We start from the raw sequence: 16,898 nt of genomic DNA on the forward strand, positions 1-16,898 counted from the left end.
TTGTAAGGAAGTTTTCATAAAATTTTGTCCAGTACAGTTTCTTTACACTTCAGTGACAGCGCCCCCTTGAATTTTTTCAGGTCTCCCTAAAATACTGTTGGAGAATGTATTTTATGCAGTATACAAATAGGTTCACCCCCTAATCAGACCCCTGAAAACCTTCCTGTATGCTGATCCCTAATTGTCTCTCATCATTTGCATTTCTCTATATCAGGAAGAAGGATGTTATGTCATCAGCCAATGAGAGTGAGGATTTGGAGCCTGGAGAGCTGCATCCTTTGGTCACGGTGACCAAAATAAAAGCAGATGAGATCCCGGACATCCCCATGAACAAGTTTCTCCTCAGAGCAGTTGGTAGTGACTCAGAGGAGAAGAAGGATGAAGAGAAGAAAGGTGTGAAGAGGTCTGCTGAGAAGCCCAAGAAGGGCGATGAGAAGAGAGTTCGCGAAGAGCCGAAGAAAAAGAAGGATGAGAGGAAGGGAATGGAAAGACGCAGCAGGGGAGATGAAAGGGGGAGGGAAGAGTCGAGGTGGGAGGATGGTCGACGTGATGGGAAGAGGAAGAGGTCAAAGATCCGTGGAGTCACCAAGAGCGGAAGAGTCATCAAAGGGAGGGGTGTCTTTGTGAGTTAACTTCTCTTTATATATTATTTTCATGGGATTTTTTTTCGTTTTACTTTTACAAGCTGTACACAAAAGTGGTTCACTTTTCATAAAACTACTTTTGCTTATGCTTGTTGTTCTAACAAGGATGTTAAGTCATTTTTACTCAAAAATAAATGAACAATTGCTGGTGTCTAGACTGTTAACCTTATGCAGATTATGGCACAAGAAAGAGGTACATAATGTAGGGAGTAGGGAAATAATACCCTCAACCTTTTTTTTTTTGCTAGTGGGGTATTTATTTCTTGGAGAAAGTGGTGGTGGCCTGGTGATAACCAGGAGCAATCTGCCTTTACATGACTTAGTTTAGATCTTATTCTTCTTCTTGTAACAGTTGAAATCTAGTTGGATAATTTATGTAAGTTCCTTTGTGGTCATACTCAATATTATTGATTACATCACTTAAAGCTGAGTCCACATCCAATGTGTTGCCGATCTTTATTGTAAGTCGGTGTAATGGAGTGAATGTGGTTGTTTATTCATTATACCACTTGTGCTCTATATTCACTCCATTTCTTATCTCTCTGTGATTTAGCCCAGTAGGGAAGGAATGATATTCAGAGAAATATATGTAGTAAGTTTTTGACTAACAAGGGGAGACCACGAAACTTGCTCCGCCTTTTTCAATGCCGTATTTTTTATGGCCTTCGGAATGGTGAACACATCCCTGAACTAGTAGTGGTTCTGTTTAATGGGCCTTAGTTTGGCTGTAATTAATTAATTTTCATGCGGTACTTATCACAAGCTTCGTATAGTTCCATGATATCGCACCTCTCAGCAGACAAGTTAGGTGGGGTAGTGGTAGTGTTTACGGCTGCCACCTGGGGGACCAGGGTTCTGGGCTTCGTGATGACTGAATATTTTATTGTCTTCATTGTGATCACACGGCATCCGCTTTTTCATTAATTTTAATTGCGACAAGCATAGACATGAGACTATTTTTTTATCTTCATAATGGTGTTTAGGTATTTAAGCAGTGTCATTTCCAACGCGGAGAAGTGAAGGCTCCACTTTCTACTCTCCTCAAAAACATACCGAAAGATTAACGGGGGGCTAAAACAGTGGCTTTTTTTTCGAAGAAATGACATTTGTTGGTGGGCCTCTTGTTATTATATTGGAAGGGCTACAGAAGATTTTGGGAGTGGCGAGCACAAGACACATTTGGTGTAATTGTTGTTTTTAACCCTCTAGCGGGCAGGACTGTTATTTCTACACAACCGGGTGAATGGCGTACTTTGCCCATGTTATGTGAATATATGATAACACTCGATTTTTGTTAAAATTAATCTTTATTTGTAGAAATTAGTAAAATCTTGTACATTAATAGGTGATTCAGATATAAAGGTGGTATATATAAAGATGACACAGGTGATACACGGCCGGTTGCGCAGCGTAATTTATATGCCACGTGTGACAGGTTCCTCTTCAGGGTTCCCACTCAACCGTGAAAACCTTAAAACCGTGAATAGGGTGGTTTCCTATTATTTTTTTATTGCCTTAATCGAAAGATTAATACTCCTGGAGTACGTATTTCACGCTTTTAGATTTTTAAATGACAATATCTATTTTTCGCGATTAAATGAAAAGTGAAAATTTTCAAGCGCGCGAAAACGCGATGCTCAAGTATGAATGCTGGGAAATATCTCCGTACGTCGTATTTCTGGTTCCCTCTCCCGCCCGGTGAGGTGACCTTGAGGCGAGGCTTATCACTGATACGTCGCAGGCTGCCAACGGGTAGCTGAGTACCTTGCTGAAAGTTAGCGCTTGGCTTAAAAAAGGTTTATTAATACCTTATCAAACGAAGAAAACTTTCCGACCTTAGCCAGTTTTAGTAGGTGATTATTAAGACATGTTTTCCTGAGCTCTGTGCTTCATGCATGCATTGGTAACCTCAGACGATGTATAACTCCTATCCTCTCGTGTAGAAACTAGGTCCGTGTGACATCACGTGGAGTGGAATCGCATGGGCGCCAATCTGGCCTTTTTCAAATGAGGATAAAATTTGACCCTTGCCATTCGTCTAAACCAGTATTTCAAAAACCAAATAATTTGTGTATTATGAATACACTAATGGTGGGTAACGAATCGCAATCAATGCCTTTCGTTTTCTTTGATGAAGGAAACTACCCTATTAGCAGTGAATTTCGTCTACCGTAAAAAAACCTGGAAAAAGCGGTGAATTTCGCCATGAAACCTTAAAAATATCTCAATCTTGATAATAATACTACGATTGACCGATCGAATTCGATATGTTAATCACGTTTCATGGTCAGGCATGTGCAGACTCTTAGTCGACGCGTTTCTCTGCACACGAATATTCAAAGTGTAGTAATTGGTCCGTAATACATGATAACACATTGACCAATCTTTTCCATTTTAATGGCAGAAGTCTGCTATTTTGTCTAAACGTTTCAATTTCAGTGATAGCTTGGGATGGACTTGTATTCGAAAAAGGACGAATGAAATGACTTGCATTTCTAATGGACCCAGAATGAACCATTTACGAAAATTATCTGATTCGTAACTCGAGGTTCGGTTCCCACACAAAAGTAGGGCACATGCCATATGCTTCGAAATATGAGTTTGCCATTGGAATTTTACTTTAGGAAACATTTCTACGGCAAATAGGCTTTCAATTTATGGCAATAGCTCTCAATAGACTACGCTCACCTCGTTTGAATCTATGTGAATAATGAAGTAAAAGTGAAAATAACGTGTTTCAGCAGGTATTTTTTTTGTCTTTAATTATTAAAAACCAAGGGCATTATACAGTGGAACGCCGATCTATCGTTCCCGCATTCATTGTTAGCCATTCCTGGTCCCAAATAAAGTTCTGTAAAGGCAATGTAATTTTTTCCTGCATCCATCGTTCTCCGAAGTATCGTTTTCCCTCATTGATCGTTTGAAGATCGCGGTCCCGTCGGATAATTTTCCCGCATCCATCGTTTGACGAATAAGTAAGTAAAAAATAAATAAGTAAAAGATAATAAAAAAAAAAGGTCTCAGCTCGCGCAGGGATCGTATTACGAAGACCTTAGCTTCGAAAAAAATATCAAGTTACACAAGAACAATAGAAACATGTTTCGTGCCCCCCCCCCTTTTCTCACCCACTGTCCTTTTTCATCCTAACTGCTTCAAAGTTCCCAGTTTCCGGAGGTCAACTGCTGCATGAATCACCTATTAGCCCAAAAGTTGTCTAACAATGAATTTCGGCAATTGGCATTATACTTTTATTAGATTGAAATATTTGTAAAGTGCACGTAATTAAAAAAAGAATGAGACCAAAACTAGGTATTTCTAACGTTATTTAAGCATTTTAAATAAGAAAATAGTTAGTAAAATACAATTATGATTTCTGGCAGAACTCGATATCCTCGTAGCTGAACTTCTCTGCAGTTAATGTGGCATTTTTCCGAAAACAGGATATCTGGTTATCATCAGATATCAATTTACGAGTTATACTATAAGTCTCAGTTGTAAGAGTTACTGAGGAAGGGATATCTTCTCAAGATATTTTGTTTCTCCCTACTAACAATCCGAATTCATCTACTCATCTGGCGCTACGATCATTGGAAAACAATGTGTAAGTTGCCTTCTATTTAGAACAAAATATTTCATGGCGCAGTCATATGTTTATGCTTCACCCTGTGCAGTATGTTCTGCGTAAGACGTACGCGATAGCATCAGTTCCGAACTTCACCTCGCACAAATGGTTCTGTGATTTCCAATGTGGGTTCACTTCAAACTAGCGACTGTTTTCAATGAGGGTTTAATAAAGTAAGGTTTCATTTTTTTAGTTTTATTTTCATCCGTCTTCGGACCATCGCCCTTCTGAAAAAAAGTGAGTACTTTAAAAGATGGACTTAAAATAATTGAATATGAAGAAAAGCATCCAGGATAGAATCGCGTGAATATTGGAGAACGCCTCAGGCTGTCCGCTAGCACATGACGGTAGGGGGTAGAGCGAGCTACCAGTGAAAACAAGAAGTGGGATGAAGCCGAGGCTCAGGCGGGTGTGCCGCTGACGATTATCGCAACGTTGTTCACCCTTTACACTTTGCCTAAATTACATGAAAAATATATTTATTAGACATGAACATTACAAATAATTGACTTTTTTTGGCCTCTATGATCCATATCACAAACAAACACTGTGCTGGCGAAAGCGGTTGTTTTATGCATAACATTCACGTTGCTCTCTTGAATACGTTTACTGGAAATGGCGTTTCATGGATTGTTACATCAGAGAGAAATCCATAATAGCAGGGTAAATGCCGAGTGGTGAGCAAACATTTTTAGTGAGGTGGCGTGTTCCTTTAGGATATTTGAAAGAGATATTATTCGAATCAACAATATGGCCTAAGTGTCTCGATAAAGTACTAGTATTCCTGTAATTGGGTAAAATCTTCTTTGAATCCTTTTACAAATATAATAGTTTCGCGCCAAAATCCTGCGTTTCCTGGGACATAGGCAACCTACCAAAACATTCCCACATTGATCGTTTTCCCGCATTCATCGTTTTTTTTGCCCATCCCCCTGAAAAACGATAGAATTGATTTATTACATTCTATAAACATTTTTAATAAATATTTTCCGCGATCTCAGAAAGATTGGGTAAGGGAATTTGGTAACTGTGGTAATAACAACGTGCGCAAAAAACAATCTCTTGGCGAGGAATTAAAAAAGGACTTCCGGGGTTGAGACGGAAGAAGGTCCTAAGGGCATTCGCATATTAAAGGAGGCCATGGTATTTGGCGTCCGGGCAAGAGCGCGGTTGGGTTGGGCCTTTAGTTGGCCCTGAATTTTCCAAACGTTGACGTGATAACAGTTATCAGTTTTCATTGCTGCATTTACATTCACGGCGTATGTCGCGTATGTCAATTTTTAGTTAATATACTGCCGGTGATTGTCCTATTGTTGAAATATAAACGGACCATGAATTTGACATTGAGACTGTGAAAACCTGAAAAAAACCGTGAATTTCATTATTTAGGTAGAGTGGGAACCCTGCTCTTGCTGATCTAAAAAAATTAGCTGCAATACCTCGAACTTTGAAAACTCGCAATATAGACAGTCAAAGTACATTGTAGGAATACACGAGACCATTCTAGCCTAGAATGTACGTACAATGTTGAAATCCTTGGTTTTCGAAGATTGACGTATTTCATATGCCAGCACGCCCGGTCCAGGGTCATCAAGTTTTATTTCATCCTATTTATTAATAGAAATTATATCTTGGAATGGTTCTTTTAGCACATAGGTTCTGTGAAAGTAAACTCCCTTTGGAGTAAAGTGAATTACAAGTGTTCGAGAAATATGGCATTTTATAAACTTTTTGTGTTCTTATTAATTTTGTCTGTACGCATGTTGTTGATCGCCGCGAGCCTATAATGGCTCTCTTTAATGGCGAGCCTTTAAGTGCTCTCGCAAGAGTGGTTTTCATTTTTAATGTGGTAGTTGATCAGTATAAGCAATGAAAAAATTAACAATTTGGCGCACCAACCCTTGCTAATGTAGTTGTCGTGTCTTCGTGTTTGAAATGACACTGCTTACATACTAAATGCCATTATCATGATAAAAAAATAGTCTCATGTCTATGCTTGTCTCAATTAAAATTAATGAAAAAGTTGACGCCGTATGATAACAATGAAGACAACAAAATATTCAGCCATCACGAAGCCCCAAACCGTGGTCCCCTGGGTGGCAGCCGTAAACACTACCACTACCCCACCTAACTTGTCTGCTGAGAGGTGCGATATCATGGAACTATGTGCGGCTTGTGAAAAGTACCGCATGAAAATTAATTAATTACAGCCAAACTAAGGCCCATTCAACGGAACCACTACTAGTTCAGGGATGTGTTCACCATTCCGAAGGCCATAAAAAATACGGCATTAAAAAAGGCGGAGCAAGTTTCGTTGTCTCCCCTTGTAAGAAAAGAATTCATTTACTCTGCATGAACCTGTTATTTACTTAAAAATTAATATTTTTGCCAATGAGATATGCACAATGATAAGCATGCAGGAATAACAGTGTTATGTATTTTTAAGTTTTATGCCATTTCACTCATGAGGGAATGTAAAAGTATTTTTGGTGTTAAAATTGTTTAAAAAAATCCTTTGTTGAAACAGATTTTTCGTAAAGTGTCAGTAATTTTTTCTTCCCATCCCAACCCAATACCTGAATTGTCTTTTCCAATCATCTCTTTTAGACACTGCTTGAATTGATGGTTAGCTCACGATTGTGCTATTTGTAGTGAATTGGAGGTGAATTTATTCTCCTTTCTCTTGTTTGTGTCATGAAGTGATTCCAATTCCTTTTTTGAACTTATATTTATGTGCTTTTTCAATCATTTTCTACAAACAGAGATATCGCACGCCATCTCGCAGTCGTTCGCGCAGTGTTACACCACCCCACTGGCGCCAGGCTCAAAGTCGAACTATTAAACTCAGTGAATATGAGGTGAGAGAATTCTTTTTTGATTTTTTAGTTACTGTCCCTAGTATAAATGAAAATATTAACATACCTATATAATTGATTTTGGTTTAGGGGAGTTCTTTTGGGGAGATGCTTTTTTAAAAAATATTCTAATGACTTCATTATTTTAAAGTATTTTGCTGATTCTGATTTTGTTTAAAAAAAGGCATTGCAATTTTTTTATTTCTTTAGTTACCCACTTGTTCTTCAATCTTGTACCTATCTGTTACTATACAATTGCCATATAATTTGATGAGGCTCAGCAAAAATTTGGTCTTGTTTCTCAGTCGTTGCTCTTTTTTTAAAAGTATTTATCATTACTGTGCCTAAATTTAATTTTCCAATAGTATGCAGTGGAACCTTGATCTATTGAGTATATGTTTATGTACTATTTATAGAACCTTCATCTATATAGTATATGGGAGATTGAGAGTACGAAGACTGTTGAGGAGAGATGGGATAATATTAAAACTGGAAAAGTCAAAGCGGCTGAGAAGTCAATTGGTTACGTTGAAAGTAGAAGGATAAAGAAGCGGTAGATAACGGCGAACATTATTAGGGAAATGGAGGAGAGGAGGAAGTTGGAGAACGCGGACACAGAATCGATTACGGCGTGAAATTAAGAGAGCAAGGGAGGTTTGGTGGAGAATACAGTGCAAGGAAATGGAAAAGTTTCAGAAGGAAGGAGAGGTAGGTGTATTATATGCCAAAGTTAAGTCGCTATCGGGAGGCAAAAGAGGGCAAACCATGCCTAAAATTAAGGCTAAAGATGGAAGGATGCTAACCGAGCGAGAAGAGGCACAGAGTAGATGGAAGGAATAGGTGGTAGATCTCTTTGAAGGAAGGAGCAGGCCGGAGAGATTGACTCTAGAGGATGAAAATGAAGTGGAGGAGGATAATCTTGTGCCGGGGAAAGATTCGGAAATAGAGAAAGCACTTTATGATATTAAGGCTAGGAAAGCAGTAGGCGTGGTCAATATCCCGTGTGAGCTTCTGAAGAATCTAGGGAACGAAGGTAAGAAAAGGTTTTTCGAACTAGTACGCAGGATCTATGAGGAGGGATGTTGGCCGGAGCATTTCGTGAAGACTGTTTTTTATTCCGCCACCGAAAAAGAAGAAAGCTGTGGAATGCGATTAGAGGACTATTAGCCTAATATTGCACACGGCGAAAGTGGTACTGAGGATATTGAACAGACCAATGGAGCCGAGGGCAAACGAATATTTGGGCGAAGATCAGTTTGGTTTTAGAAAAGGGGCGTCAACTCGCTACGCAATAGCGATAATGAGGTCCCTGGTGGAAAGGAACCTAGAATATGACCAGGACATGTATGCATGCTTTGTGGATTTTGAAAAAGCATTTGATATAGTAAACTGGGTAAATTTAATGGATATTCTCAAGAAAATAGGTGTAGATTGAAGGGATAGGCGACTGATTTGTAATCTTTATATGGCCCAGACTGCGCAAGTGAGGGTAGTGGATGGAGAATCTGGGTGGGCAAGCATCGGCCGAGGAGTGAGACAAGGCTGTCCTCTATCGCTGCTGCTCTTTAACATGTACGCTGAAGAGATGGTAAGTGAAGCGTGGGATGAGTTAGAAGCTGGAATAAAAGTGGGAGGAATGGTGTTCAAATCGGTGAGATTCACGGATGATCAGGCGTTTATTAGCCAGTCAGCGAGGGGGCTTTAGGCTCTAGTGGATGCGTTATACGAGCATTGCGAGGAGTATGTGATGAGGATTAATCGCAAGAAGACCAAGGTTATGCGGTTTAGAGTAAAGCATCACGAGCGAGGAATTTGAGACTTACAATAAAGGTGGGTGGTGAAAAACTTGGGCAGGTTAAGCGGTTCAACTATTTAGGCATTACATTGGAGGAGAACGGATACAGTAGTAAGGAGGTTAGGAAGAGAATGGCATTAGCAAAGGAGGCGTTCATGAGTAGGAGGGTCTGAGAGGATCATTATGTAAGAGTTTAAAGAAGATGTTAGTGAAGAGTTTGATCTGGAGCTCTATACAGTGCTGAAACATGGACACTGAGGAAAGAAGACGAGAGAAGATTGGAGGCATTCGAGATGTGGGAATGAAAAAGGTGAAATGGACGGAGAGGAAAAGGAACGATGGAGTGATGGATATGGTAGGTGAGGAGAGGCAGCTTCTGGATGAGGTACGAAAGAGACAATGTATGGATGGAGCGAATACTTGGTCGGAAGGGGATGTTGAAAATGGTGTTAGAAGGGAAACTAGGGAGGAGAAGGAAAAGAATAGGATTTTTAGATAGATTGAAAGGGAGTAGTGAATTGAAGAAGGCAGCGCTGGAAGGAAAGGGAGGCTCCCAAATCACTTCTTTAGTCAAAGCAGCTGAGAAGCTGCATGGTAACCTACCTTAAGCGGTAGAATACTATAAGAATAACAATGGTCTGAAGATAACTTCTTTGTACTTTCTAATCTTGAGACTTTATTCATACCAACCATGGTTTTGACTTGAGATGCCATTGTGAAGGCCCAGAGATAGTGTGTGGCCACTTTTGTATTTTGGTATTCTTAAAATTAAGGTTTGGTTAGGGATGGCACAGATCATTAGAATTTTTGCGGGAGAATTCCAAAGATAAATGAGAAGAGGCCTCAAGGGGTGAGTAACCTGTTTGGATGTATAGATGACAGGAAAGAGACGAAGAGGTGGTGGGGAAAGAGATGAAGTTTGGGGAAGGCCACTGTAGCAATGAACCTATTCCTGAATTAGATTTTTGCGTTACAGCTCAAGAAATGGATGGTAAAATGAAAGCTGTGGAGCACTCAAGTAGTTAATTCTTGAATTCCAGTATCTACCATCGGGACTGATAAAATGCTCCCTATATATGAGTATATTTCTGATCTGTGCATATGTATTGATAAGATCAGCTGGAAATCCAATGATAATCTTGTATTATTTTCAGAAAATGGAAAAAGAGCGTAAGAAGAGAGAAGAAGAGATAAAACGCCGTGAAGAGGAGAGGAAGAAGAGACACCAGGAGCGAGAGATGTTAGAAAATCCTAATGCTGCCATGAGTGTGAACAAAGGGTAAATGCAGTGTTTTTATGTCTTTAGGTGTCATTTATTCAGATCTTGCGTTGCAATTACCTATTTAAAATAATTCAACTGAGGGAAGGGAAATACAGTAGAACTTCGGTTATACGACCCTCAGTTATATGATGACCTCACTTATATGCCAATTTTTTTTGGTCCGGTGAATAAACCCATATGAAACCATGTACAGTGCAACCTCGATATAACGACACCCCACGGTGTACTAATAAACACTCGCTATAGCGAATTGTCGCTGTACCGGAGGTGGAGCAAATAATAGCCAATATACCTGTTGCGAACAGATATACAGGAACAGGAGTGGTGCGGCGACAGATAAACATCTATCCGATAAACGTAAGCATAAATCCAGACGAAAGGCAATGTTTTTTTGCATCACTAAATTTCCTTACTCAAACAATGATTAACTATTCAAACAATTTATAAGCGCCGCACTGAATAAAAATCATGGAAAGCATTGTTTCGTCAATCATTATGCCAATGCACAACCGACGAAGCCATTTTTCTATGCACTTAGTTAGTTCATTTACGTGATCATTCTATTATTTTGGTATTTTCCACTGAAAATTCAAAAATTAATTGATAAAACAGTATCGCGGTTATTTAATGCCTCAAATGTTTCCATTGGTGTATGTTTATTGTTTCTGTACGTTATGCGGCAGTGAAGTTTTTGTTACATTTGTTACATTACATTACATTTGTTACATTACATTTGTTTCTACAGGCGAAAACGGTTAAAAGTTTGCTAAGCTTGAAAAATGATGTGATTAAAATTGCCGTTGTTGAAAAAAAGTTTTTTTTTGAGTGTTACGCTCGCGATGTATTTGAAGTAATACACCGAGTTTACCACGGCACTGCAAACGAGAGTTAGTTGTTCTGCGAGTTCTTCCAGCGGCCACCAGGGGATGCTCGGCTACCCACGTGACAAAAGAGAGCGCCAGTACGACTCCGACCACTGACGCGAATAGTTCACCCTTGTAAATCCGCAACGGAGAATAAATACGTCCATCCGGACAATTCACGCTGAGTATCATTGCTTCGTACATCCTACATCATCGCTAAGGCGCACTGCCTACCTTTAGAGGCATCATTGCAAGAAATACCTCATACTGCAAGGGTTTTGTCGAGGAGTTGTATGTAAAAAAGTTCCGTTTCGTCTATGTTATATGACGCGGGGAATACTTCTAAAGACACTTACGATCGGAGTCCTTTCTTCCACGACTTCGGGTTTACACCGCAGGCATGACCAGCAATTATGAGGGGAGATAACGCTTTGGTGCTTCGCATTAGTATAATCAACCTTCTGCACTCTTAAAATTCTCGATTCGCAATCTATCCCTGAAATGTTCCGCTTTAGGCTTGGGCGTAGCCCCTTTCTCAGAAGTTCCCGCAGATTTGAATGGGCAAAACCACCTGAACAAAGCTCCTTATAACTATTCATCATCTGCATTCCTTGGGCGCTTCTGTGTTTTTATAATTTTGCAGAGCGAATAGGAAGATAAATTAATTTCGACACTCTCATATTACTCCTTTATTTTTATTTTCTCGTTTAGACGTGTTTGGTGTTTTTTTGGCCATGGTGACTGCCATCAAATGCTTTCTATTCACGCAACTCACGGACGTGCGGGTATGCTGCCGGCTGCTTTCTGCCGTCCGAGGAACAAAAGAAGATGAAGCATTCGCGAATGCTAATGCCACAATATTTTCACCAAAATTAACTACTTATTTATCGAACGACAGTTTACCACATAAATTTGAGACTGAGCACTCCATTAACTTCATATCTAACAGATCGCTAGAAATTACAGAGGTTAAGGAGTCTTGATGAAAGTCTTCCGGCGGTGAAACCCTCGCTATTGCGAGAGGCAGCACCAAAAGGGTGTTGTAAAAACGAATTTTTTAACACGCTTATTATAGGGTCAATTGACGGTGCATCGGCTATCTCTCATTATAGTGGGAGTGTCGCTATAGCCCGTACTCGCTTTAACGAGGTTCCACTGTATTTCCAACCTCAGTTATGAAACTTTTCACTTACAACGACCTCGGCTATGAAACGCATTTTTCCAGTCCAATGAGATAAAATACCTCACTTATACGGCTTTTCAGATAACTGCTCTACGAGAAGATTGTGGTACGCACCGATTTTAGTCACAGGAGCGGGGCTAGTACGTGCTCATTACATAGATATGTCAATGAAGAATGATAAGTTTTAATAATGAGTGATACTGTTTATTAGATATTAATTTTAACTGCAGTAGATGATCGTTAATCTGGAACATCTATCTATAACGGAAGATAGTCTAGAATTTTCCATGGTTATGTTTTCCGTCGCCCCAATGAAATAAACACCTAAATGAGACGTTAAAAATCCTCGCGTGACAAAATTTTGGCTTCCAAGGTCATCCAAGAAAGATTATCGTATTTGCAGTATGGACATAAGTTGATGGTGATTCAACATGATGGTAAAAACAGCATGCGTGGTCTCATTCTGCGGGCTAATCCCTCATTTGCGGAACGAATTGAGCCGGGGGAAAGTTGCTTACCTGGCGCGCAGATCAAAACTGACCCAACTTGTATCTCAGTGGGTTTAATGAAACATGGTTGGACCTTGAGTAGCTATTAGCTTGAGTCTGCCTGGTGGCATACGTTTATTTTATAACTGAACGAGAGTTAGTACGAATGCCCTCGGAGAATAACTCGCGTCATCAGTAGTAACGTAATCATTTAAGTCAAATTCAAAATGCGAAAGATAAGGCAGTTCATTTCGACTCGGGAATGACTTATAACCGTTATATCGAAGTTCCAAAAGTGTCCGGTGTTGTTTTCCGATATGGGGAAGCAAAATATTATGTGAAGATGAGTCACACGGCTTATGAGTCGAAGTTCCCGGTGCTGAATTCGCGGAAGAATGCCGACAGAGAAGCTATACTCATTAGATTCAATTTACTTATGCTGAAGGTTGATAGGAAAATTCTTTTTTAGTGCATAAACATTTTTGAGAGGGGAGATTTTTCCGGGCTCTTAATCTATTTTTGTTCATTCATCACTGAGGGCAGTTGCGTGGTTATTTCAAATGCTCACTTATAAGAAGTGATCTAAGCTGGAAAAATCTTAGTCACAGAATATCCTGGGTACCAGTGGCGTAACTAGGAATATGCTTTGGGAGATACCTAGGGACGGCTAGCCCCACCCACCCTTGCCCCCTCCCCCACCGAGGCAATGGGGATTCCCGGAAAATTAAAAAAAAGGCATGCCTGTAAATATGTTCAAGTAGTAAGGACATGAACCCCGGGTCCACAGGGTGTGAAGCCTTCGTGATGCATTAGTGAAATTTTGCTCCCTAATTACGGGGTTAATTTGGATGACTTTCCTCAGGTATTTCAGTTCTTCAATCTCCATCTCTTGGGTTTGCCTATAGGTGGTAAAATGAATTTCCTGAAAACTGGTTTTAATGAGTCAACTTTTTTCAAAAATTTACTTCTCTGTGAACATTTAGTGTCATCATTCCGGAATTTATCCAGTATGATAGCCTTGCAGCTTAGTGCCAGAAATGCTAGACGTTCAACCATGGGTAATGTTGTTCAGGAATGCAAAAGTATGTTTCTCTTAAAGTAACACATCATCTGTGGTGTTGATTGTGAGTAAATAAGATTATTAGGCTTCAATTTCTTGCCTCCGAATGAGTAATTGCATCCTGGAAACAAACTGACCCCTATAGGAAAGGATTTCATGCTAAATACCGAAAAACCTCACATATGAAACTTCCTCACTTATGAAACTTTTTTTTGGTTTTCCGCTGAAAGTTTCATAAGTGAGGTTCTACTGTATTTGTTTGAATGAAAGAAAAAATCTTCCTCATTCTACTATTCTCTCATAAGTTTAGGCTGAAACAACATTTTTCAGATATAAGCCCTTGAACTATATTTTTTATCATGATAGAGATTTTCTTTTAATCGTGAGTGAGTCTCTTTGGAATCGATTTGAAATTATTTCTTGAAAATAAAATGTTTGATGTTTAGAAACATGAAAATGGCGGGGCTAATTTATAGTCTGGAGTGGTGTTATTTCACTCTAAAATCAGTTTTAATTTAATAACAACATATCAGATGTTAATTCAGTGCCATCTTTGTAGTAAGCCCACCTATTGGCTTATGCTCCAAGTTTTGCATACCATTGACTGACGCAAATTTTAGTAAAAAATTTGCACTTCAGAGTTATAGAGCATTATTTATTTTTCCCAAAAAACGTGAGTGAGGGCTAATTCTAGTCCCTGAGTGTAATTGCAATAAAAAAATGAACCCTGTTGCATAAGGCAAAGAAATTGAAGCTTTCCTAAGTTTTTATTGATACAGTGGAACTTGGTTAGTATGTTCCTCCTTAGCATGTTTTCCTCCTTAGCATGACGATTTCTTCCGGTCTCGGTACCATCTGAGTGAATTACAGGTAAAACTATGTGGTTAGTATGCTTGAAATAGTGGCGCTTTCCTGGGGAGTTCACTCAATTATTTCCTATTGAGCAACCCCTTAAGTTGTTTCATAGTATTTTCCGAGTGTGTTAACCTCTGAATTCAATAGTTACTTAATTATTGTTAGCCACTGACCTTCTTACATTCATCCCACATCTCATTTTCTATGACCGTGATGCATCCAAATGCATTTCTCAATGTGACAAGTACGCGCGTCATTACTTGACAAGTATTGCAGGAACAGACGATGCTTTTAATCGCCATGCGAAACTTAACGCAAAAATACTTGATCTCGGTACAAGAAATGGAAAGCAGACTACATTGAACAATTTTTCAAAGAGAATTTCAACTTTAGAATTTAAAAATATGCTTATGATAATCTTTACATGTTTTATTAATTGTCATATCAATATCGATGTATCATTCTATATATTCATCGATATGGGGTCATTCCGAGCACAAATGTGTATGGCTGTTGCCGGGATTAATGGTAAAGAAAATGTAGCACAATTTTTATGATTTTTTAAAACACCCAATTTATGTACTTGGGGTTATCGTCATTTTCTACGAGTAATCTCTGAGAAATAAGAAATGACCTAGCTGAACTTGTCCTATTAAAACATACACGACAAATCACGGGAGAATGAGGATGTTTTTATTTAATTGTCTCTGGGAAATCTATGAAAACGTTGTGATTTTCGGTCAAATGGTTTTTTTTGGCAGTTTAGTGCTAATTTTCTTGATTTTAAATGTGAAAAGAGTTCAGGAAGGCGATCCTGCCAAAACTTCAGACAGTAATTGTGTTTATTAAGACTCTTCCACGGATTACAATTACCCCCATTATTATTTACCTATATCTATTATTTTCAGAGAGAATTTCAACTGTAGAATTTAAAAATATGCTTATGATAATCTTTACATGTTTTATTAATTGTCATATCAATATCGATGTATCATTCTATATATTCATCGATATGGGGTCATTCCATTATTTACTTCCCTGGTTAGCATCGATATGGGGTCATTCCATTATTTACTTCCCTGGTTAGCATTTTCCTGGATAGCACGTTCATTTTTTGTGGTCCCTTCAAAAACGTACTAAAGAAGTTCTACTTTATCAATGAAAATCAATTATGTTTGCATGCAGTATTTCATGGTATTCCTAAGAAAAACATTTCACTGTCAAGGAAATAACAGCAGACTAGCCAGTGGCATAATGTTAAGGGCTCACCTGCCAGTATACATTGATGGTGATCATTTATTAAGATTAGGATTGGAACCTTGATCTTCCGTATTGGTGCTATGTGTTCTACCCCACATAAACTACTTTGGCATTATCTTCCTAGGCAGAATTTTGATTTAAAAAATACAGAACAAAGGCTGAGAAGTTTTACTTCTACTTGCTGGATGTTTTTCGACACTAGACTTTTGTTTATAACTCAAAATTGGTTCCATGCAGTTCCCCTCCTCTTCCCATAAGACAGAATGTATTGTCATCAGCACTTAATTTCCATGTTGTTGAAAATTTTCTTTTAGTTTTGCTTTCTTTGCTCAATCTGAATACAAAAAAGCATTTGTTAGAGTGGATGGGTGTAGTTTGCAGGGACAAGTGCTTCAAAATCATTAAAAGGCTCAAAGTGTACAAGTGGGGGTAGTGGGCGGAGAATCAGGGTGGGCAAGTACTGGCCGAGGAGTGCAACATAATTGTCCACTATCACCATTGCCTTTTAATGTGTATGCTGAGGAGATGGTAAGCTGTGCATGGGATGAGCGGGAAGCTGGAATTAAAGTTAAGAGACTGATATTTTAATCAGTGAGGTTTGTGCATGATTAGACATTGATTAGCCGGTCAGCAAGAGAGCTGCAGGCTCTAGTGGATGCATTAGATAAGTATCTCGAGGAATAATGCGCGAGGATTAATCACAAGAGACCAAATTTATGTGGTTCTTTAAAATATCAATAGGAAGGAATGTGAGGTTCAATATAAAACTGGTTGAGCTAGAAATTGAGTAGGTAATAATAATAATAATTTTTATTAGCCCTGTTGATCCAAGAAATTGGATATAGGGCAAGTCAAGAATACTAAATACTACAAACTCACAATATGTACACACAATCAAGGTCATATACAGAAGAATGGAGAAGTAAAATAATTCATTTTAAGCAAATATCAATCAGCACAAACTCACTATAAAAAGATAAAAAAAAAACAA

At 38.8% G+C, this 16,898-nt stretch overlaps 1 protein-coding gene across 3 annotated transcripts in view; it reads left to right on the forward strand.

Annotated features, from left to right (window-relative positions):
• LOC124165022 (peptidyl-prolyl cis-trans isomerase G-like) overlaps positions 1-16,898 on the forward strand; it is a 32,425-nt gene that overhangs the window by 11,380 nt on the left and 4,147 nt on the right. For all 3 annotated transcript variants that reach the window (XM_046542269.1, XM_046542261.1, XM_046542277.1), the window contains 3 exons: positions 215-623; positions 7,029-7,124; positions 10,071-10,195. In XM_046542269.1, the coding sequence (XP_046398225.1) occupies positions 215-623; positions 7,029-7,124; positions 10,071-10,195 (630 nt within the window). The remainder of the gene's footprint in view (positions 1-214; positions 624-7,028; positions 7,125-10,070; positions 10,196-16,898) is intronic.

The sequence above is a fragment of the Ischnura elegans genome, chromosome 1 (assembly GCF_921293095.1).
Source record: "Ischnura elegans chromosome 1, ioIscEleg1.1, whole genome shotgun sequence".
NCBI lineage: Eukaryota > Metazoa > Arthropoda > Insecta > Odonata > Coenagrionidae > Ischnura > Ischnura elegans.